We start from the raw sequence: 25,467 nt of genomic DNA on the forward strand, positions 1-25,467 counted from the left end.
GCATGGAAAAAAGCAGAAGTGCCAGGGAGTTAACCCCCCACAACAGTGAGAGATGGGAGTTGGTGTTTACCTAGGCCAGTTTCCTCACCCCTGGGGCAAGCTGAGGTGTGCCCCAGTTGCCCATAGTAGTAACCTCCTCATTAATGTACCCATTATTGACTTTGTTCCCTTCCCTATCTCACTTCCCTACTCCCTCCCTCTGCTTCCTGGGGCCATCCCCATTTGGAAACACATTCATCTTCCAAGGTCCAGCCAAATATTACTACCTTTATAAAGCCTGCCCTGACCTCTTCATAATAATTAAATCTTTCTCTCCAGTGCTCCTCCCCCCCATCCATATTTTTTTATACTTGTCACTTTGTATCATGTCATTATGTACTTCCTTGGCATCATGAATCCCTTTCAGTGCATTGTTAGTGCCAGGTGAGAAGGGAGAATGGAGGTTTGGCGAGGTGGGTGGGAAACTAATGGGAGGAAAACTAATGAGCACTAAGGGCCTGCTCTGGGCCAGGCCCCTTTAGGTACTTTATATACATCATCTCATTTAATCTTCATGAAAACTCTTCATGGTAAATATTTTTAGTCTCAGTTTGCAGATGAAGAAACTGAGCATCAAAGAGGTGAGGTCATTTACCCAGAGCCACACAGCTTGGAGGATACCTCATCGGAATCTATAGCCGTACTCTTCATACTATACTAGGCTGCTCAGTAAGTGTCTGAAGACTGAAAGAACATGTCACTGAGGCATGAGAAGATGGAGAAGGAGCCTGGGGTAAGCCGCTGGAGAGTAGCCATTCCCCCTGGCTCTGGGGAATCTAGATTGCAAACACAGTAGCTTCACCCTGGAAGCCTGAGAGATGACTCAGTAGCTCTTGACAGCAAGGAGAGGTAGGTCTGACCCTCTGTTGTTAGGCCACTAGCCAACAGAGAGAATCCTTAGAACCTAGCACTTCCAGTTGTGTGATTTGTCGATGTTTGAAGGAGTCATTCTTGATTTACCAGAAGCCCAAAGGGGCAGGTAACTATACTTACATCTAGCCTCTAGCTCTCCCAGGCCATGCCAATGCCTTTTTTGCCCTTTTCTTTCTTTCTTTTTTTTTTTAAGTCTTCGAAGGAGGTCTTCTTTTAGGTACAACTATTTTCCAGAGGGTGAGATGACATAATAATAGTGGAAGATGGTTATAATTTTATTTTTGCAGAGTTGTCTCCCCCATTTGGAAACAATTACACATTTGAGCCAGTTTGGTGATCTCATAAGCTATAATCCCCAACATACTCTTTCTCTGGGCTGTACCTAGATCTTTCTGTGCTGCAGGCATTTCCAGTAATAGATTCCTCTATAATTCCCCTTCTTCAAAGCCTCACTGTCTTGTTTCCTCTTAGACTCTCATGCTTTGTCCATATAAGACCTGGTTTTTCCTTGTGCAGCACATGTTAGAGGAGGTATAGGAGGTAGGCTATATGCTTCTAAAAGGCAGGGTACCTGTCTTTTTAAAAATTTATTTTCCAATTACAGTTGACATACAATATTAAATTAGTTTCAGGTATACAACATAGTGATTAGACATTTATATACCTTGGGAAGTGATGCCCCTGATATTTCCAGTACCCTGTTTATTACATAAATATAAACTTTGTCCAGGGACACAAAATCATATAGTCTGAATTAATAATCATTACAACTTATTATTGGAACTGTGATAAAATACTTTATAAATGTAATATAATTATATTCAAAGTAGTCAACCTCACTTTACAGATGAAGTAATATAAGCAGAGAAGTATTAGAAACTTACTCAAGGCAGAGTCAGGATTTAAACCCAAGTTAATCTTCCTCAAGAGCCAAGTTTCTTAATCATATTTAAAGCTTGGTTAAGGAAGCATGCTCACTCATCCATTGGAAATAAATGGACATGGGCATTTTATTAATATGAAAAAGATTACCAAGTCAAGAATTACATATTATTTAAAGTAAGGAATCCCAGATCAGATTTTCAAAGCTCACGACAAGCCAAAAACATATAAGAAGACAGAACAGGAGCCACCAACATTACAAAGGCCTAGGGGACTGCTAAGAATCTTCTACCCAGAGGTGCTACAGCAAAGATTAGGGTTTACATGGCTAAAAAACAGAGGCAACTTAGAAATACTACATTTCTATCTAAGTAGGATGCAGCATGAATATCCATTATTCCAGCGTTTCTTAGCACCTAAGAAAGAGTCCATTACGGTCACTACTGAGATTGCTCATTGTCCAATCAGAAGAGAGTCATTTGAGAGCAGGAGCCTCCATCAGAGCCACCCAGACCACTTGGACCTTCATAGTATGGCATGTAACTCACTGTGACAAGGTCATTGTGCTTCAGTTTCTTTATCTGTAAAGTGGCAGTACCTCTCTCTTAGTTATATGCAGATTAAATGAGTTAATGCATGTAAAACAGATGACTGTAATACATTTGAGACATTGTAAACATTCAGGAAACACTAGCCGTTATCACTAGAGACCAGCATTGTCTAACATAAATTTTTGAGATAATGGAAGTGTTTGTTATCTATATTGCCCAATACAGTAGCCACCAACCACATGTGGCTATTGAGCACTTGAAAGGTGACTGAGGAACTGAATTTCAAATTTTATTTAACTTTCATTATTTTAACTTTAAATAGCCACATGAGGCTACTGTATTGAAGTGTGGCTATAGACTACGTGTTCTAATTGCTTCAGAATGTTTCTATTTCACACTGTATAAGTCAGGGTTCAATCACAGAAGAAGAATCACTAGAGACACACAGACATGAATTTGACAAAGGGATCTGACCTTATACAACTGTGGAAGCTGGTTAAGCAGTCTCTGTAAAGCTGTTGTCTTCATATCTGATGCTAGAACTTAACATCTATGAAGGGCAGGCAGTAGCGAAGGGAGCATGGATATAAGATGAGGAGAGCAAGAACAAGCTGGAAACCACAAGCATGAGTTGTAGCCACAAAACAGACTAAAAACCATGTCAGTTCTTGTTGCCTGTGACCTTAGTGGTATGGATGTCCTGGAGAAGCTGAGCCCTTTAGCACATACCTGGCCCAGGGAGTCAAAGAAGCCAAAACTGGCAGCTTGACAATTGCCAGCATGTGAGAGCTACACAGTGGCTGCTACTCTGCCTCTACCCAAATCTCCCACAAGAAACTCTCTTGTGTTCCACACTACCCAGAAACATACCGAAAAAGGAATTCTGGAAAACATAGCTCAGCCTAGCCATGATGTTACATTACAAAGCCAGCACATATACTAGAAAGCAAATGAGCTCAATTTTTTATCTGTTAATACTTCTAAATAAAACATAATACTAACATCTCCCAAGGCTTTATTTAATTGTTTCTGTTCTGCAACTGACTCAAAGATATTCTGAAGATCCTTACAACCAGTCAAGCTTATATTTTTTTTTAATTTTCTTTACATTTTTCCTGTGATTTAGAATTTTCTCCACATAAACCCACATTATTATTATAATCAGAAAATAATTAATGTTCATTTTTAGAAACCAGCCTATGACCCCTAGGAAGACTGCACACCCAAGTAGAGGACAACCTAATAACATGATTAGCCAGGCTTTCCAATTATTCCCTGAAACTTTGCTGAGTCTTGACTTTGTACAAGAATTTAGGAGACATAAGGTATGGTCACCAGATCTGCAACCATTTGACTTCTGCCTCTTTCCTCACATGTTTCCAAAGTGACCCCAAGGGCATTTTGAAAATCCCAAGGGCAATTTGAAACAAATAATATAAAGGGAAAAGAAACTGAAGTGGGAGTCTTGCTCAATAGAAGGGAGAAATCATTTCCTAAAAAGTCACTAGGAAAATGAGAAATAGAGAGAGCATCACTGTATTAATTACTGACATGAGCAGTATTTACTGTGTATTCTTCTCAATGCTGTAATAGTAATACCTATGAAGTATGACCTATTATGATTATCTTTACCCCTATTTTCCAGATGGGAAACTGAAGTGCCAGGTGGGTTATGTAAGTTATCCAAAGTTACATAGTGGCAGATTACAAGAGTTGTACAAAATTAACAAGTGGCAGATTTGGACCTAGGCTGTCTGGGTTGCAGAGTCTAGGTTATTATCCTTCCTACCATACTTGAGGGATTCAGGGCAACATCACATGGACTGCTGGGGTCTGATAGGTTGACCATTGGCAGGCTGACTCCTGCTTTTCCTTCACCCCCACATCCAAGTGACCCCCCAAGATCCTCTCATCTTACCTTAGAAGTATCTGTTGAACTTCTCTTTTCATGCCAGCTTTCCAAGCATGGGTTCAAGTCCTCATCGTGTCTTGCCCAATGTACTGCAGTAGTGTGCTCTGCCTTCCCACTTCAGATCACACTCCTTGTTTATTTCATAGCTACATAAAAAAAATATATATATATATATTGTTCTGTGCCAGGGGCTAGGGAGAGGTGAGAATGGGGCAGGGGCTGGGAAGAGGGGAGAATGGGGAGTCCATCTGGTACTGAGTTATCATAGGCTCTGTACCCCCAGATAACCTAAACTAAGATGACAAGGGGTTACTGCTCGACTGTGAGCTGGCAAAGAGTGGCGTGGTCTAAGGGAGACCAGAAACTCCGTATCCTAACCATTAGTGCCTCCACCTCCACCTTTCCAGGTGCGTCTGCACTTAAAACTCTCCCACAAGAAACTCTCACTAACCCATAAATTATGGGTGCTTTGGTGTGAAAGAACATGTCAACCAATAGCAGAGTCACCCTAGACACTAGTGAGAATCAGAGAGGAGGGGGCACCCAAGTAAATGTTGCTTTTCTTAAACTGTATCTCTTCAGGAGGAAACAGAGATAACCCTAGAGTATGCATTCTCTTCTGGGGGCAATATCGCCCCCATGGGGGTGAAAATGGGTTTTTGTGGACACAAAAAAAACCAAACTTATGTATTACAGAGGACTGAGACTAAGATGAGGCAAGTGAGGAGTCTAGGACAGAAAATTTTAGGAGACACCTGCTTTGGGGGCTCTTTTTGTGTGTGTTTGTATACATATACATAATAATATATGTACTCGTTAGATGGCAATGAGTGCTGTGAGTAAGAGGATGGAAAGGGTCAGTCAGGCTAAGAGGGAAAGTGTTTTGATTTTAAATAGAGTGGTCTGAATCAACTTCTTAGAGAAGGTGACATTTGAGAAAAATTTGAAGGAGGTGATAGGGCAAACCAGGGGGCTCTCTGAGGGAAAAGTGTCCCAGGCAGAGGGAGCAGCAAGTGCAAAAGCCCTGAGGTGGGGATATGCCCCATGTGTAGGGAAACAGCAGAGAGGCCAATATGGCTGAGTGAGAGGAGGGAAGGGAGATATGAGGTCTGGGTAGAGGGTCATCTGTTTCATGGGAATGTGGGGAGATTCCACGAAGAAGCATGGGTATAACACCAGTGTAGTAAGTATTCAACAAAGGCAGTCTGCCTCCCTTCAGCCAGCTCCCTGAAGCACTAAGCTACATTTACATATCAGTCTGAAATAGCCCCAGAAGCTACCAACCTTCAGAAGTAGAGTGAACACAAATCGTGGGTAGCATTATTTGCACTGGCCTTGACCAGCAGCCTAGATTACTGTCTATGTATCTAACTTCAGGGGTACCAGGAAGGGGGGGATAATGCCCCAATATCCCCCACCTCATCCTTCCTAAAGTGCACATCCCTCCTGGAGGAACAGAGTGGATAGCCAGTAGGTCAGTGGCTCTTCAATTTTTTAGACCACAGCCCACGATAGAAGCAGCCCTGTGTAGTGTGGCGCTGGAGTGCCTATGCTTAGATCCTAGTTCTGTCCTTTTACTAGTAATCTTGAGCACATTACTTGACCTCCCTCAGTTTCCACCCTTACATGTAAAATTTCTTTGTATGGTTGTTATAAGGACCAAATGAGCTAATATCTGTGAAGTGCCTGGTTATAGTAATGCTATATAAATGCTTATTAACTAAAAATAAACTCCCTTTGGGGGCTCTGCTCTTCCCTGAAAAAATGCATATGAATACACACAGAAATTTGCATTCTATTTCAGGGAATTTATGGATGCTCCAAAATGTATCTTCTACACCCTTGAGGGAGGGTGGTCTATAAACCCCTGAGAGAGCCAAAATCATTTCTGGAGGGGTAAAGGGCAAGGGGATGGGTGGGTGGTACTGTGAGAGGGTGAGAGAAGAGCAAGAACCAGGAGGTGGGGGATCTAGAACACATCTTACCCTCTTCCCATTTTGGCCAGGGCCCACCTAGAATTGCTGATCGTTTGCATGTTGGGAAGTTCCATCAGCTAGGAAGTGAAGTTTTCTTGAATGATGTCATTATTAATTGTTTAATAAAAATGTTATGTCAGAGTATTTACTGAGCAGTGTGACATGAGATGGTCACAGCTCAAGTAAACACATTTCAGCTATGCCAGAGTAGAAATGTTTTCATTCATGTTGTTGGTTATGTAGCAAAATCTGAAAATACAGTTTTTGGAAGAGTGTCTGTTGTCCTAAGCCCTGAAGTGCCAATATAATAACAAAATAATATTGTTTTTAGGGTTCCCATATATGAGTGCCTAGGCGTGGTGTCTTGTTTTGAATCATCTCTCTATGGAACAGTAATTCAACCCAGAGAAGAACTGCCACCAGATTACAAGTTTTGGCTGGGTCTAAAATATTCACACAAAGGGGGTTAGTTGTAGCCTCCTTTAGATCTACTCATAGAAGATTAAGCCTTTATATTTCTCATCCAACCTGGGGATGAGTGTGTTAGAAGTAAGTACTCATTAGTATTAACACAGTCACGGTTTAAGACGACCAACCATTTCACATTTTAAGTCTTACACCCCCACAGTATTGAACAGTGGGGAGAAAAATGAAAATTTCAAAAATACTCACACATGACCTTGCATGACTTGGGTGCAGGTAGTTTGTTTGTGAGGTGAGCAAAGAATCCAAGAATCAGGAGTGGGGGAGCAGGAAGAGGGCATTAGGAAAAGAGGGAAAGTTAATTAAAGGTACATTATTGAGGTTACTGATGAATTTTTTGTGTTGTCTGTGATCTGTATTTGAAGGGTCATTTTAACACACATTTGTAAGATCTGTTAAGCAATCTATCTGCTATGCTTGGCAGTTATAACTACTACTCCAGACTTCAGGTTCTGAATAACAGTAATCCAAGAAGAGTTCTCAAGGCTTTCCTTCATGGATTCTGCTTCACTGCTCTCAGAGCCATTCCTCATCTTTCCCCTGCTCTGCTTTGTATCACCTGGACCTGACCCCTTGCAGTATTTGGATTAAATTCCTGCTCTTGAACTACCTGCCACGGGTTCCTGACTGATCCCTGATTGATAGAGACTCCTTAATGTCGTCAGTCAATCCAAATATTTTTGAACATCTACTAGATACAAGGCACTGGACTGAATTCCTTGAGGCTAATAAATAAAGCATCAAGCAGCTTAGCATCTAGTTGGGAAGACAAGACATACAATGGCAAACTTAAATAACAATGCCTAAGAGTATATGTTCAAATGCCAAGTGAATGATGTAGTCAGTGAATAAGCTTTAAGATATAAAAAGAAGAGAGCCATCTCCATTGGCTTCTGTAGCCAGGGCATACTTAAGAGGGCCAGGGAGCTGACATAAAGCGGTCATCTGCTAAAACTTCCAATTTTGGAAGGGTGAAAGTTTGAAATTTTACTTGAAATCTCCTGATTTATAAACTTTCAGAAACATCAGTGTGATTACCACTGTGTGGACAAGATAGAACTTGTCTGGGAGCTGAATTGGGATTGTCAGCCAATGGTGTGCATTTGGTGGATGACTTACTGTATTGGGGGAGAAGTCGGAGGCAAAGAACCCTTCCAATTAAAAGATTCCAGGGTTCTAATATTTCACTAATATATGAGGCAATCAAGGCCTGGGCTTAGAAGGGGACAGTGGGCATGGGAAGGGAACAGAGGAGAAAGAGATTAGAGAATATTCATAATAATACCCTACCTTTATATACTAGTTTATGGTCTGCAGAGCTTGTCATTGGAAGCAGGATAGAATGGAGGCTCAGAGGGTAGGCTCTGATGTCAGACTACCTGGGTTCAAATCCCAGCTCTACTATGAATTGCTGGTGCAAGTCAATAAACTTTGCCCAACCTCAGTTTCTCAAGCACTAAAAAGGACTGATGCTAATAAATTCACATATCTGATAGAGCTGTTGGCTAATTAAATAATAAAATGTGTAAGAAGCCCTTAATACAGTAAGCCTAGACCACAGGAATCAGTGTTCACTATTATCATACATACACCATCTGTCTTTAATCCTTGCAACAGCCTCAAGTTACAGTGAGAAGAATGCACAGGATGATTGACTAGATCTGGAGATGGAAGATGAGATACGGGAGGAGTTGGGAGTAATGGCCAGAGAGTAAGCATTTGGTTTGTAGATTCAGCTCTATTGCTGAAATTAACTTTGGGTTTCTGGGCCCTTCAACACCTGTGGGATTTTTCTACATAAAGAGTGGTTCCTTGCAACTCATATTCTTCATAATTTTAAAATACTGGATTTCTGAGTATGGTAGGAAGAATAATGGCTCCCCCACAATGTCCATGTCTCAATGCCTAGAACCTGTAAATATGTTATCCTACATGGCAAAAGGGATTTTGTGGATGTGATTAAAGTTAAGGACCCTGAGATGGGGAGATTATCATGGATTATCTGGGTAGGCCCAATCTAATCACAAGAATTCTTAAGAGTCAAAGAGGAAAGTAGAAGAGTCAGAGGGATGCTACATGAGAAGGACCCCCACCCCATCCCGCAGTTGCTAGCTTTGAAGATGAAGGAATAGGGCATGAGCCAAGAAATGTGGGTGGCTTCCAGAATTTGGTAACAGCTCTCAATATACTGCTGGCGGGCACCTTGGTCAGTCCTACTACCACAAAGTACTGAATTCTGTCAAACCCCCCCAAAAGCAGAACACAGATTCTCCACTAGAGCCTCCAGGAAGGAATGCAGTCTATTGATACCTTGATTTTAGTCTTACAGAACATGCAGTGGACTTACAGAACTATAACATAACAAACTTGTGTTGTCTTCAACCACTAAATTCATGGTAATTAGTTACAACAGCAACAGGAAACTAATACACTGAGATTTCCAGCTTAAATTACATAGCTGGTGCTACCAGCAATACCGTCAAATTCAAGAACTGATTAGGTATGAAAATGATGTGAAGTGATGAGAGGTAAGTTCTTAGATATATGGAGTTGAAGAGGCAATGACAGTAAGGCATTCACAGGGCGGCAGTGGTCAGATCACACTTGGCTATGTGGGAGTGGAGTTTGGGAAGTAGTGGCAATAACTTTGAAACAAAGTGTCAGGGAGGAAACGTAGGGAAAGAGACTCCATCAGTGGAGCCAGTTTCTTGAGTTTCCAGTTCCTCTGTTTGGCTTCCATGCTAAGTTTATGCATGCCAAACTCCTGCTCATCATAATTGGAATATATGGACTTTGTTTTAAAAAAATCACTAGGGAGTCATACCGAGTAAATTTTATAGACACATCACAATAATTTTATTTATTGACTTAAATCAAGACTTCAATAAATGAATAATGCTTTAAAATTTGCTCTTTGTTGGTTTCCAAAGGAAAATCTGAAAAATTTAACTGTTTTTCCTTTCTTTGTTTATGAATCTTTTTAACAATGGAAATATTTTGTCTCCTAAGAGTGTCATGGAGCTCAAATATATGACTCACTGGAAATGACGACCACCTCTTTGGTTGTAACAAATGAGAAGGGAGTTAGGAGAGAGCCCAAGAGAAACAGGCTGATACTCAGGAAAATGTAAGGCCTACGGGGATCTCTCTCTGTTAGACCAGGAGGAGTGATGTGGAGCATCATAATGAGAGGCAGAAAGTGAATAAAATGTTAGTCACTGAGCAATCAGGCTTCTAGAAGAAGAAAAAATGCCAAAAGAAAAAAAAGTGGGCAAAAACAGCTTTAAAATCTCTAGCTTCTATTTACCAGATTTCCTCCCTTCATCACTGTACATAGCTGCTTGGAGCCCCGTAAATCCCCTGATGGAAGAGGCCAGCTCTGCCTGTGGGGTGGGCTGGTCTAGCCCTTGAGCTAAATTTTCATCAGGTTTTACCTCTTTTTTGTGAATCCAACCTTTCTACCCAGAGATGGCCAACCAATTCTGTGGGTTTTCCAGAAAACTTCCTTCTCTGCTCTGGCTCTCCTATTATGCTTGACTAGTCCATTTCCTCTAACATCTAAGAAAGAGGTGAGACTCAAATCAGCCCCCTTCCTTGTGGGTACACAGCTCTGCTCAAAGGATTTAACAGCAGAGAAGGTTGTAACCATTGGTAGCTATGGCAGCCACTGTTAGCCCCTTTCGCCTTTCAACATCACTCTCCATGCCTCTTCCCTGGTACTCAACTCTTCTTCAGTGTGCTGTACCATATTACTTAATCTGTAGATATTGTACCAACCTAGCATCCCAGGAATAAATCCCACTTGATCATGATGTATGATCTTTTTAATGTATTGCTAGATCAAGTTTGCTAATATTTTGTTGAGGATTTTGGCATCTATGTTCATCAGGGATATTCGCCTATACATTTTTCTTTGTAGTGTCTTTATCTGGTTTTAGAATTAGAATAATGCTGGCCTCATAAAATGAGTTTGGGAGTCTTCCCTCTTCTTGAATTTTGTGGAATACTTTGAGAAGGATTGGTCTTAGTTCTTTGAATGTTTGGTAAAATTCACCTGTGAAGCCATCTGGTCCAGGACTTTAATTTGTTGGAAGTTTCTTTTATTACTGCTTCTGTTTCATTAGTTGTAATTGGTTTGTTCAGATTTTCTGTTTCTTCTTGATTCAGTTTTGGGAGATTGTATGTTTCTTGCAGGTTGTCCAATTTGTTGGCATATAGGTGTTCATAATATTGTCTTATAATCCTTTGTATTTCTGTGGTGTCAGTTGTTATATCTCCTCTTTTATTTCTGATTTTATTTATTTGGGTCTTCTCTCTTATTTTCTCGATGTGTCTGATTAAAGGTTTATCAATCTTGTTTATTTTTTCAAAGAACCAGCTGTCTCCCAAGAGTATTTAATAAATTAAACTCCTGTTAACTCAACATACTCTTTGATTGGTGGAATATTAAAGTAACATGAGGGATATATATTATGCTTGACTAGTCCATTTCCTCTAACATCTAAGACAGAGGTGAGCAGAGACTGGGCAGAGACTAAGAGGAGGCAATTACGATTAAATTAGGCCATCAAGTCATTAACTATTCTGGGTACATGGAGAAAAATCAGGTTATAAATAGTTTGTGTGATATGATCTTTCTTATCATACATATCAATACATATATACACAAGCATTTATCCATTTATTTATATACAGTTGACCTTGAACAAAATGGGCTTGAATCGTGCAAGTCCACTTATATGCGGATTTTTTCAAAAAATACTGTAAATGTATTTTCCCTATGACTGTCTTAATAACATTTTCTTTTCTCTAGCTTACTTTATATTATGTAAGAATACAGTATATAATACATATAACATAAAAAATACGTGTTAATCAACTGTTTATGTTATCGGTAAGGCTTCTTCTGGTCAACGGTGGGCTATTAGCAGTTAAGATTTTGGGGAGTCAAAAGTTACATGTGGGTTTTCAACTGTGCTGGGGATTGTTGCCCCTAATCCCCACTTTGTTCTAAGGTCAACTGTATATATGTAGATATACATATATACATAGAAAGAAAAAAGAATATATGTCAAAATGTTAATGTAATTTATCTCTAGGTGGTGAAATTACAGGTGGTTTTAATTTTCTTCTTTTTGTTTATCTGTAATTTCTGAAGTTTCTCCAGTAAGTGTGTATTATTTTTCATGGATTAAAAAAATAGAATTACTATTCCTTTACAGAATCTGAGTATCCTCCCAAAATAAATAATACAGCAGTTCTTGTAGTTTATACACCCAGAGGCATCTGACCTAGTTTAACTCATAAGAAAGAAGTGGCTTAATAGGCATAAAGTCTGTGCTAATAGGTATAAATGAAGCACAGTTAATAGGAATTTAATTTATGCAAATGTATACATTTACTTGTACAAATTGTAATGAATGTTAGCCAACAACTAAAGTTCTTATTCATCATTTTTAGTTTAAAATGTACTAAACCATTATATCACAAAATATATAGAGCACAGTCAACAGTTAAATTGGAAGAATTGCTTCACCAGAGATACGTCTTTGTAGAGAATTGAAAAGAAGTACTGGAGGGGGAAGGGACGGGGTGGAATGGGTCATTGGGGAGAAAAAGGGACATCTGTAATATTTTAAGCAAAAATAAAATTTTTTAAAAATTTTTTAAAAAAAGAAAAGAAGTACTGATTACGCTGTTGAAAAAAATAATAGTAAATTAACATACTGCCCTCTTTTGGTAGCTATTTGCAACTCATTTTACATTTGCTCCCCTTTTAAGATGTTACCCTCCTACAAATTTATCTGCAAACTGAACTAATTTTAAATCACCTTTTTCCTCAACAGAGAATGCTGGTAATTCCAGTTTGTTACCACCATCTGGTAAGACTATTATTTCATGACTATGGGGGATTTCAGGAAAATAGTCTTAACGTTCTCTATGCAATACGGCATGTAGTCAGATACAGCAAAATTGTTTTTTTCCCCATGAAGCTTAATTACGTTAAATTCTGTCATTAAATCTATACCTGAAAAATCAGTAGCAAACATAAGAGGACAGGCATATTGTTCCCACACATTGCTGGACAAAGCTGGGGAGGGAGTAAACTGTGGGTTTTCAGTACAGTAACTGCTTAAGTTCTTCAATGTTATTTTTAGTTTTCTAGTTCACAAGTCTCCTGAAGAGCATCAAGAACATAAACATGCCGAATGTTCTTATATCTGAGGGATGCTTTCTCAGTACCCACACTGAACAAATATTTCTCAAAAGGCTTCTAAGGGCTTAGCACTCATAAGAATGGAAAGGCAAATAAATTAAAGAGAAATTTATAACTAGGACCCATCTTAGCAGGAACGAGGAACAAAACCTGTATTCGAGACTGCTAGTTGGAAAGGGACCTCAGGGGTAAAGTGGTCCAGCGCCATCCCTTAGTGATGACATGAAGCCTGGAGGGGCTGAGTAACTTGTCTAAGGTCACACAGTTCTTGTCCTACATCACACAGAGGTGGCTTCTTGGACTTTTACTTCTGTATTCTTTCTGGTATACCATATATTAGAGAACAATCTTCTGTGATAAGGAGTCAGTCAACTCATTGTATTCTTAGTTGTGTGAAAATGAGCTTCTACTGTTATTAACTCATTTAAACAAAATAATAATAGCTATTACTTCTCAAGCACGTACTTCATGCCTGGGAGTCTTCAGATACCTCATTTAGCTTCCAATCTTGCAACATAGGAATCATTATATTCACGTTAGAGATGAAAAACTGAGGGCCAGAGAGGATAAAACTTGTTCATGTTCGCACATTCTCTGGAGCACACTACTGGGGTTTCAGTTCAGCCACCATCCTCTTACCCCATTGCTAGCTATGCAACTTTGGGCAAGTTCCTTCATCTTTCTTTCTGTGCCTCAGTTTCTTCTTCTGTAAATTGGGGAGAATAATAGTACCTGTTTCATAGGGTAATTGTGAAGATGAACTGAGATGACACATGTGCCTGGCACGGAGTAAGCCCTTGATAAGTAATAACTATCATTACTCTGGGTTATTAAGTAATGGGGCAAAGATTCAAACCTGGGACTGCAAGTCTCCAAATCCCAAGATCTTTTTACTATGCCATTTTCCCCCTCATGGTGAAGCTTCTAGGGTAAAATGAAACACTGCATGTCTCTTCTGGTACAATAACCTTCATCAGACTTAATCATAGTGACATCTTTGCAAAATCCTGTTTGCATGGAATGGGATATGGGGCTTTGGAGGCACACACTGGGTCCAGTCACAGCCTGGGTTCTGGGTGCCCTGGGGGAGAGGTGCACTAACTGGAAACTAAGAGCCAGTGCACATCAGGGACGGATGGGCAGCTGTGCCCACAGGCCTCTTCTTTGCATGGCATCACCAGTCATCAGTGTTTAGAAGAATTGATAGTAATTGATTAAAAACCACCTTTGGCCAATTATTTTGTTCTGCCACAGGAGCAAAGGATTCCATAGCCACACTTTGAATCTTACTGCTCAGGAACTTCTTACTTCTGAAGAAATATCCTTAGTAATTTTAAAAATGTAGTAAATGACAAAATATGGAATGAATAACGTAGGACAGACAGGGTGTGTGTGTTTCAGCCAAGGCATGAGCGGTCTAAAACAGACAGGCCAGCCAAGTGCCTCAACACACCCAAATGTCCTTATGGCTGAATATCAGGCTTCCTACTGCAAGGCTTGTTTTAGTTGTAAAATATTTGTGTTTACTTTTCCTGTGTGTATGTAGAGGTCAAGCCATTGGATCTTTTTAATATTTAAACAGGCAAAGTGTGTGTAGTACACTGCACCCTTAGCATAAGTGGAGTTATTCCACTGTAAATTTATAACTTGATTGTCTTAATAGTAGCCATACTTTAAAATAACTTACCAGGAAATTGTGTTAGGTAGTACAGTATTGAGTGATAGTAATGTGTTGTTTTTTTACATCCTTAATTCACTATGGGAAGAATTGTCAGGCATCATTATAACCAAATGGAGCCAATGTGCCAATATGTTTTATAACTGTAGCTTGAAAAATATTTAAAATATAAAATGTTTTCTAGAACTCTCTGGCTGAAAATTTTTGAAAGTTAGTATGTCTTATATTTTGTTGTGGTTCCTAAACTTATTTCCATAATATTCCATAAGTAGGAGCATGCTTCCTGATCATGAGCCTTGGGTTCTTCATCTGTAAAATGGGACAATTGCACTCATTTCATTCTTGGGTTCTTTCTCTACAATTCTCTGATTAAATGTATACCAAGTGATTATAAGACTTGCAGATTTAGTTACATACTGGTTTTATAGCATGTTTTCCACTTCTTTTCATGATTATATCTCAAAAGTTATAGCTCCTTAAAATTCAATAAATAATTGTTTCAAAGTACTAATTTGAAAAATTTGCGTTTTTTTCTCCTGCAGCTGACTCTCTTATTGGTTTTGTACCCTACTCCAATGGTACTCCAGGCAAGATTTTTTAAAAATTTAAACCTAGATTTAGCCCAATTTGTTACGTTTTTTATTTAATTATATCTTTGTATTGCTTTTTCCCTTGGGACCAAAGAGGTTGAAACTACAAGCCTAAATAGTAATAATTTTTATGAAGCAAGTGAAAATTGACAACCATTAATATGAATATAAGTGTAATGAATGGTGTTGAAGGTTTCCATATTCAAATAATCAAAAAGATAAACCCAAAAAACCCAAGACTGACAATCCTGGAGAGCAACCTAAACTTTCTGGTTAAATGATAAAATTCTTATTATCATGGAGGAAGACAGCCCTCCGTCACACTAACTGTTCTGTAAAAAAAAGAAATGCTGACCACATTATGAATACCCCATTTCACTTGCTCACCAACACAATTCCAACATGTTTTATATGACAGATTGTTTAAATATGAAAAGCACATCCAGTTACTTCAATATGATTCAGCATGGATTTGGAGGCACAGAGTGTTCAAAGACAGCTTTTTTACAGATGATTTTTATCAATTTTCAAATAGTATAAACCTAAATAAAATACTGGCTTCATTATGCTGGAGAAAAGGAAAAAGAACTGGGTTATATTCGAGGAGGTGGGCAGGGCAGCACATTCTGTTCCTTCCCCTTTGTGGGTAGACAGCCTTCCATCTTATTGCAATCAAAACCCAATACTTCTCACAATCCCTTGGTCAAAATAAAATCTCACCATGTGGTTGGCAGTTAAGGAGATAAACAATCATAGATGCAGTTCACACTGATCAAAACTGGTATAAATTCAGTTTTGGTCTAATGCCAAGGACCAGACATTATCATGTTTATGTGCAATTACTTTTTACAGCGAAAGAACATCTTCAAAATAGTTTTGGCAGTAGTATTTGGATTCCATTTTATGTGGTTAAAAAGTGTGATAATATAATACATTCCTTTTCCCCCCTAAAGTTTCATCCAGAATAATAAATTCTAGAATGCTTTTCATTAAAAGAAATACCAATAAAATAGATTTTAAATTGGATTTCAAGTGAAAAAAGATGAAAATGAGATTTCCCTAAAAGTTAGTTGAATATAGTGTTCAAGAATTCCAAATTTAAACTAGAATTACTTTCATAAGAATGAACTACATTAGATAAAAATATATTAAGCATCCAGAGGACTATCTATTAAAGTTAATATTAACTGTGAAGATACCATATCCCTTAGGGAATTTCATTATAATAGAGAAAAAAGGGGACAAAATATTAAATTACATATATGAGTTTATTTAAATGTAATAATGATAGGAATGTTGCTATGTTTTAGACACCTAACTTATGTTTAGGAAACACATTTTGAATGAATATTTGCTCAGGAATTGTCTCTGGGGGTTAGAGAACGGATAGTGTGGTGAGGGGTTGGGAAGCAAATACATTTGGTAATGTCAATTGGCTTTTACAAAGCTCTCTTACTTCTCCAGGATTTTGGGAGATGTAAAATGTTTAAGTAACCTAGGAAGATGCGTGTGTTTATTAATCATGCCAATAGTTAGGTTAATTTTTATTATTTTATTTCAGTTGCTACTTCAACAGTGTTATCTACTTTAAACAAGACAGGTAATATCAAGTTATTTCTAAATATAATAGCTGTCTTCTGTGGCTTCTTGAGTTTCTCACTTGTGTGGTCTTTCGGATTAGTAAAGGTTATCTCCTTGCCCACTTCCTGTGCCTTCAACTGTTGATTTATTACTTGTTTTACTTTGACATTGAACTGTAATTCTGGTATCACCACACTCCTGATCTTCCAAACTGCTATGGCCATAGCACTCTATTTAAAATAATATTTTTAGTATAATAGTAATATATCTTAGCACATAAGAATGGAGAATATAGAAGAATACAAAGAAAATAGAATTAATCTTTAATGTTACTTTCCTAAGGCTATTACTGTTAATAATTTGGTATATTTCCATTCAGTATCATATGTAAATATACACTGTCATAGTTTATGTAGATTGTTATATCTTGCCCTCTTGACTTCAGATTAAGTTATAATTCTTTTTAATGTCCCTTACTATTAATGACTTGATAATATCCCATTGTGTATCATATGTTGACCATTAGAGTTGTCTCTACTTTTTAAATAGAAATTGTTGCTATAAATATCCTTGTGCCAATATCTTTGCATTCATCCCTGATTTTCATAGGATGCATTCCAAGGACTGGATTTAATGGGTCAACATTATGATATTTTAAGGCCCTTGATGCCTACTGCCCAGTTACCTTCTAGAAAGGTTGTACCAGCAACATTCCTGCCAATAATGGATAAGAATGTCTGTATCACTATAGCTTTGCTGAGAGCTGAATCTATATCATATATTATTAAAATTTTCTCTCAATTCCTTAGGTTCTATTTTGCATTTATTATTAGTGAGGTTGAACACTTTTTCCCCCAAAGCACTTTTTTTACTAGAACCAGAAGCTCATTTCACAGTTGTATCTTTTTTACTCTGGAAAGGAAAGTATCAGGGCAAACAAAATAATGTATTTAAAGGATTCTTCAGGATAATACAAATGCTATCAGCCTCTATAATTACCACCAATCATTGCCCATAGGTCAGTCACACACTGAAACAGAAACTCATTAATAGCACATACACAAATGAGGCTTCTGAAACTGTCAGTATAACGTCATCATTCTTAAGTGCTTCTCTAAGATCTGAGCTTTATGTTTTCTTCAGAATTTGCCACTCACCCTAGGAGACAGAGTGTTTTTGCAAATCTGTGCCCTGAATGCAGCCTCTTCCAATTTGCCATCCTTACAGCCAGGATTTCTGAACCTGGTTCTCCACTATCTGGGAAATGAACTTTGGGCTCTGTCCCAAAAGTGTGTTGGGAAGATATTTCTAAGGTTTGCTTCTTCAGAGTGTTTTAATATTTACTTGTGAGTCATTGACATTGAACAGTTCTGTCCTGGTTCTGCTGTGAGCTTGTTGTATGACTGTAGTTGGATAGTCTCATCCTCTCTGACAATAATGTTATCTGTCAATATGATGGGAATAGCATTGTATTAACTCTTAGAGAAAATAGCAGGACACTTTCTTGGTTGTAGAGTGTAATCGCAGTATTTTAGATTCTGTGTTTACTGATTCCATTAATTTTTATTCTGAATCACCTGATCTTTACAACCTATCACCTGAAGGTCCTGATAGTGACTTCATTCTACATATCTGAAGTGTAATTCTGCATTGATTTGTCTATCAGCAGGAGAGCATGGAAACTGCAGTAAAATTGCACAAGCAGTGGAGTGTGTAATGGGTGTCATCTAACTGGGTAAACATGGGAATCTAAATCCCAGACCCACCCTATGCTATATGATCTGTGTATGCGATTCCCATTCATTCTGCTGAGATGACCAATAGTATATTAAAGGTATCGACAGTATGATTTTCTTAGTTCACTAAATGATACTCATGGCAAATTGTTTTTTAAAAACAAGCAACAATTCTGCTCTAATATTTAAATTGCTTCTTTGCAGAAAAAACTAAAATCACTATAGTAAAAACCTTCAATGCATCAGGTATGACTTATCAATATCAAGACTTTCTTTTTTATAACTAAAGTAAAATTAAACAAATGGCTGATGTTAATGTTTTCTTTCTCTTTTTTCCTACCTTTTAAAAATGAAAGCTGTTCTTAATGAATAGATGTTTATGCACCGGGTACCTGAAGTTGTACTAAGTGTTGGGATTGTACTTCTAGTCTGTGGGGAGCAACAAGGCAAATAAACAGATAATTAACATGAATATGTTGTATGCAGATAAAGGCAGTGATTACACAACTGTTTTTGACATGGTTAAGAAGCATAGGAGATAGAGGGGCTAATGACTATCAATGAGATGCAGTTTATGAAGGAAAGATCCTTAAAGAAGTGAATCTTAATCTCTTTTTAAATAAAAAAAGGGATGTACTTTTAGGCACCTAGTGCAAGATTAGGGATAAATGACATGGTTAACAAAGGTTTCTGGTTGCTTTAAAGCAGAGGTTGGCACTCTATGGGCTATGGGCCAAATTCACCTTTTATGACCCACAAAGCCTAAAATATTTACTGTTTGACGCTTTACAAAGTTTTCTCACTCGTGATTTAAAGGACAACCTGTGGCCATGTACTTGGGGGACATTACCGATAACAACCCTAGCAATAGGAAAGAAAATTCTCAGTATGAGTAAGCAGCATGAGACAAACATCACTGGAAATGAAGGTGCCATTAAAATTTAGAGAAAGATGAGATGTGATAGAATGAAAAGCTTAGTAAGCAACAGACCAATAGTTGTATGAAACATTTAATGCATTACTACCCACCATCTATATATTGTATAATTGCATAGTATATATTTCTAATGAGTTATATCCATAAGCAAGTATATTTAAAATGAAATCATTCTCTTTTGATGTGGGAAACTTTGCTGTGGAACAATACAGACATCTACATTTCAGGTAACTTTTGGCACCTAAATTCAGTTTGCTCACAAAATCAAAAACTAGCTGAACCATGATGCCTACACACCCAATGTCAACTAAATCATTCTGGCAGAAACCATATCATACACATTAATTCAAATTGTAATTTTAGTTTGTGTCCAAACTAGTTCTCTTAGGAAAGAATTAAGCACTCATAAAGTGTGATGGTAATAAAATAGCAATGAAGCACTGTGTCCATAATTTCGACAAAACAGGACCTGACAAGGATACAAAAATATTCCTTAATATAACAACCTTTTCCCCTTGGCAGTTTGCTTAGTACATTGTCAGCATTTGTCCCTCACATTTACAACAGATTTCTTATACTCTTCCAAGAGGATGAAATTAATGAAGGAAAGATTCTTAGAGTAGTAAACCCTAAACTATTTTCAAATCAAAGAAGAGATGTATTCCTTTCACCTTTGCTGAAAGTGTTTCTCAGGTTAATATGTATGAAGTTTTTTGTTCTAATGTGGCTTATTTCATCTCCCATTCATCTTTGCCTCCTGCATATGCCTGTGTGGTCCGTTGTCCTGGCCATTACTCCATTTTGCCCTCACTATATCTTTTTTTTTTTTTTTTTTTTTACTGGCTAGTATCACTCATTAGATTGTAAGCTTGTTGAATGCAGGGTTTGTATTTGTAATCTCATAAAGCCTATAGAATATGGTAGGCATTCAGCAAATATTTTTTGAATTTTGTAGTTTTTGCCCATGTGAAATGATATCATGACATTGGTGTTATTTCATACATACATTTGCATAAGGAGCTGAGATCAGCATTAGAATGTTCATGTACTCCCTCCCTTACCATGAAAAAATGGAGAATCTAAGAGTAAGGGCTATTTCATTTAAAGTCTCTATGCTAGATTTGTATTCATACTGTTCTGTTTGTATTGGACAGGTGAGAGATTAATTGGGAACAGGACAAGAAATTTTAGGGAGGCGTAGGGGATCAGACACTGATGTACTAAAGAATAGTAAACAATCAAGTTCCATAGCTGACTAACTAAGAAATGAAAACTCTCATTCTTTTAGTCTTTGTGGAATTCATCCAGCCAATTATACCCAACGTATAATATTTTTGGTCCACCCTTGATGCCTAAATTTATGAATTCTCTTGACAATGTAATATACAAGTGAAGGTGTTGACATGCTTAACCGGCTGGGTTGTGTTTTCTTTGCAGGAGTCAAACCCCAGAGAAATATCTGCAATTTGTCATCTATTTGCAATGACTCAGGTTAGTTCTTGTGCACATTGTATGTTACCAGATAAATTAGCTTCATAGAGAAAAATGGTTTTTCTCCTCTAGAGTGTATGATGTATGCCTCTTGATCTGTCTGTTTTCATACCACCTGGCTATTATGAATCCCGAATGAAAACAAAAGCAAATTTTAGATTTGGCTGGAATTATCTTCCCATTGCATAGTGAAATGATGGATTAACTTCTTTAATATGAGAACATGAAGCTGTACACCAAACATTTTTCACCATAGCTTTAAATCCATAACTAATGCACTTAGAGTTGATTCATGAACATAATTAATAATGAACTTAATTATTGAAAGCCACTTCTTATATATAAATCCCTCCAGCTTTTCCATAGGACCTTAAGTATTATTATAGCTTAGAAACAAGATGTTGTCTTCTACTAAAAATAAAACAAACCACTCTACTAGAATGTTGAAAACCTCACGTACACCTAGTTAATTGGGTGCTAATTCCAGTAGTGCTCATAAGTGGATTTTGCCATCTCTAGCTAAGACTGCCCCCTATTTTTAAAAATTGAGATGGAAATCTCTTGAGGACATGCTATTTTTGAAACGAGAATATTTTCCCTCCTGCCATGGGCCAGATGGAATGAAACAATCACTTTTCTCACATTGGTTTGGCTTTCTGGGCTCCCTTCCTCGTTGAGACCAATGAAAGCAGATGTAAACAACAGAAAAATATGGTGTGACAGGTCAGAATTGGATCATGGGAAGAGAGAAGAGGAAGGTAACAAAATATTTTATAATATTAAAGTCTTAGTATGACTCCATTAATATAAAAAGAAACACTTATTAGAGGAATGCTTTCATTTTATTCTGTTCCCTTTAACAGTTTAGTAATTTGTTTGAAAAACATAGGAGCATTCGGTGAATGGAACTAATGCACATTTGGAAATGTAAAAAATTTTAAAAAGAAAAGCAAATGTAAGAAACAGTTGCAAGTAAAACAAGTTAAGGTTGGACAGTTTAGAAAACAAGAAAACTTTCTGTTGAAAAATATTCCACAAACACGTTCCATTTGAGTGAGTGTGAGATTTGCTTATATGAGCTTTCTCCTGATAGTATGCTCCAGGTAGAATACAGCAGAAAAATATCATCTGGTTTTGATTCAAGAAAAAATAAACACATTTCACTTTCATATATTGTGTAACTCTCTCTTCTTCTTCTTCCCTCCCTCCTCTCTTTACTGAATTCTCCATAATTTCATTATTTTTGTGCTTCCTCTATGTTTGGACTGGTGACTAATGTCTACTTTAGTGTTGTGTCTACATGATGTTTGATAACTGTTTGAAAATTGAACATTTAGTAAAAAAAAAAAACAAACTGGTCATCTTGAATAACAGATGTCAGAAAGCTGGTTGGAGTAATGTTTTCCCTAATTAAGTGACTGAATTGACCATTTGTTTTAGTGTCTGTTGAAAACAACCTCATCAGGGGACCAACTCTTTTGGCACCAGAAATCCCACAATATCCTGCCAGAAACTAGAAACCTTCATTTCTTGCAGGTTCCAATCTGGGTTCATTAAGGGAAATGGAGGCTAGTGAAGAAACTGGGAGCTGACTAGCCACAGTTAGGCTGAGAGTAAAAAGGTAGAAAGGTGGTGGCTTCCTGGTTGCTCTGCTACCACTGTGCTCCTAGCACATTTATGAAAATCAACACCCCCTCAACAAGACTGAAGGATGAACTTGAAGAATAGAGAGGTGAGGGAGAGAAATTTTGGGTGTCAACCAGGGGCACACACACTAACTCAGTTTATACAAGCTAAGATTTCTTTTCAAAAATGGATAAATAATTCTATGCATGTATCAAGAATCTTTACTTTTAATACTTATGTACTATATTAATTGAAATTTCAGTATCAGAGTTGAAGTCCTCGGTAGAAAAGTTGCTGAAATAGATAAATCATGTTAATCTCTGGTCTAGTGGCTTTGTTGGCCATTTTAAGTGGAAGTGGACCACTGGGAACTGGGCTATGGGAATCAGCTGTACTTTGGGGTGCAATAAAAAAGATAAGATGAGGAGGCCTTCAACCCTCTAGCTCAGGAGTTGGCAAACTACTGCCCATGGTCCAAATATATCTTGCTACTTGTTTTTGTAGGTAAAGTTTTATTGGCACACAGCCACACCTATTCATTTACATATTGTCTATGGCTGTTTTTGCACTACAAAGTTGAGTAGTTTCAAGAGACCATATGACCCACAAAACCTCAAATATTTACTACCTGTCTGATATTTCACAAAAAAGTTGGCTGACCTCTGCTCTATAGTTATATGACATCCTTGCCCTTTTGCTCAAGAGGCCAGTTTTTTGTCTCTATATTATGAAGTACACACAATGTACCTCTGTTACGGGGTCTCTATTTTATTTGTTTCCAGATAGAGTCAAAGCCCCTCCTAGTATACCCTGTAGAAAAAATGTTGAATAGAATTGACTTCAATGTTACCCAAAGCGAGCATTTTAGGAACAAGTTTTCCTGGTATATCTGGGATGAAAGTCCCAATGAGTTGTTCAACTGAAGAAAAGATTTGCCCTGCACTCTATTCAGGTTTCAAAGCAAAATCTCAACTTTGTTTCTGGGAAACATACTGCATTTGGTAGCTGTATTTTTAAAAAGAAAAAAACAAAAACACCAGCAAGGAATAAATGGATTCCCATAAGGTTGCTAAACTTCTGAGAAACACTTTCCCTCCCTCTCTTATCTATGTAACTGTAACTATAACGACTTTAAAATATATATGTATATTTTTAAAAACATTAACTTTAGTCCACGGTTCTCCCAGTTAGCATCTTTAAAGGAACAAAGTTCTGATGAGAAGCATGTAGGGATAAAATTTCTCCCCCCCACACACACTTTTTAAAAAGGTCTATTACTTCAATAATGAATTATTTTTAAAAGATGATAACTAATTTTTCTTCCAGTAGAAAAGAGAGAGAGGCTTGCCCTGGAGACCAGAAGCTGCAGGTGGACAGGTCTCCCACCTGGCCATACACCCAGGCTACCAGGGCCCAGACCTGTCCACCTCTGGCTTGGCACCTAAAAGATAAGGGCCCTCATGGGGGGCAGCTCAGGGCAGAGCCTCCCACCACCCCAGCCAGGGAGTGGCCTACTCAGTATACAGGATGATGTCAGTTGATGATGATGAAGGGAAGGGACTCCAGACACCCAAATCCAGTGCCTATGTAGACTTCAGGGATATCAAAGTCTTGGGGGAGGGGGGACAGGGCAGCCGCATGGAGTGTCTCTCACTCACACTGGTTTCTGAGGACTGTGTGAAGGGCTGTGCCCCCAGCCCAGATGGGTACAGAGAGGCCAAAGTTCTGGGTTCAGGCTGGGCTCTGTGCCCACGGCCCCCTGCCTATCTGGCTTTGCCACAGAAGTCTACCCTCCTGGGCTGGGTTTCAGGACAGTGGCTGTACTTAGGAACAGGATGTTGGGCACGATGATGTAGTAATTCTCCAAGCTGCTGGACTTGTTGCTGGAATTGGAAGTTGCAGTATTCCAGGAAAGACACTGTGTCATTGCCATTGAAGGTGATGTTGCTCTGGTGCTGGAACTCCCTACACACGGAGGGCCTGCCTCCTGCAGCTGCAGCTTCTTGCCCTGGAGGATCTCGTTGGGATTGCGATGTCAAGAACTAGATGGAGAAGTAGAAGGGGAAGGGATCACATTCCACATGCTGAAGGACAGGCTACCAGGGTCGATGCACACATTCTTGTGGACCTGCAGCTTGATAATGGAGGGCACCACTACGATCATGATGGAGCCAAGCATGGCCACAGCAACCCAGTGAAGCCCAGCACCCAGGCTGCCCAGCATGCTCTGGCTGCCCATGTCTGTGTGCCTCGGTGCACAAGGGGCACTCCTGGGGCTCCTTACGTGAAGGGAACAGGGTCGTGGCAGAAGCAACAGAGGTGGCGACTCTGGGATGCGGGTCATGGTGGGCCTTGGACAGTGGTCCATTAAGCAGCCCGGCAGGTGGCTAGCGGTTTTATGCACCATCACGGGTGCCTTTGGACCACCTCTGGCACCGGGATTCAGGCAGGATAAAGTTTCTTGACATGGGAACAAGTGTTCCTTCTTTCCGCACTCGTACATAAAATTTATAGTTTATATTTTCTGAAAATTATAGTGAGTAATTTTCTGATACAAAAGAGAGTAAATGTGAATAACAGCAAAGAATTTGATGAAACTTTGTTTTTAAAGTAATTTGATAATCTTTTTCTGTATTACATTAATCCTCAAGCTCTAAGGATGCAAGTCTCAATTTTCTTTTTAAAAATTTATTTTTAGAATTTTTTAGAGGCGAGATAATATTTCAATATGATGAAGAAAACAATGTTACTGAGGTAGGTTTTAAAGATTTTCCTTATTACAATCTTAAGGAATTCGTGTGTGTTTAAGTATTTGTTTAAGGCTCAGATTTCTGATATTTGGCATATTTATCTACTTTTATGACCAAATACAAATAAATTTGCTTGTTGAATCCT

At 38.3% G+C, this 25,467-nt stretch overlaps 1 protein-coding gene and 1 long non-coding RNA gene across 5 annotated transcripts in view; one reads left to right on the plus strand and one right to left on the minus strand.

Annotated features, from left to right (window-relative positions):
- The window catches only part of LOC107526787 (uncharacterized), a 93,039-nt gene that overhangs the window by 46,400 nt on the left and 21,172 nt on the right, over positions 1 to 25,467 (minus strand). The window contains exon 2 of the long non-coding RNA XR_015716534.1: positions 4,264 to 4,403. This is a non-coding gene — a long non-coding RNA (uncharacterized LOC107526787). The remainder of the gene's footprint in view (positions 1 to 4,263; positions 4,404 to 25,467) is intronic.
- The window catches only part of ADGRG2 (adhesion G protein-coupled receptor G2), a 98,388-nt gene that overhangs the window by 42,372 nt on the left and 30,549 nt on the right, over positions 1 to 25,467 (plus strand). For 3 of the 4 annotated variants that reach the window (XM_016199358.2, XM_087829476.1, XM_087829477.1), the window contains 6 exons: positions 12,563 to 12,598; positions 15,154 to 15,198; positions 16,763 to 16,801; positions 18,723 to 18,764; positions 20,893 to 20,946; positions 25,271 to 25,326. In XM_016199358.2, coding sequence (XP_016054844.2) covers positions 12,563 to 12,598; positions 15,154 to 15,198; positions 16,763 to 16,801; positions 18,723 to 18,764; positions 20,893 to 20,946; positions 25,271 to 25,326 — 272 coding nt within the window. The remainder of the gene's footprint in view (positions 1 to 12,562; positions 12,599 to 15,153; positions 15,199 to 16,762; positions 16,802 to 18,722; positions 18,765 to 20,892; positions 20,947 to 25,270; positions 25,327 to 25,467) is intronic. The other variant, XM_016199359.2, reaches the window with a different exon arrangement.

The sequence above is a fragment of the Miniopterus natalensis genome, chromosome X, assembly GCF_054644295.1.
Source record: "Miniopterus natalensis isolate mMinNat1 chromosome X, mMinNat1.hap1, whole genome shotgun sequence".
NCBI lineage: Eukaryota > Metazoa > Chordata > Mammalia > Chiroptera > Miniopteridae > Miniopterus > Miniopterus natalensis.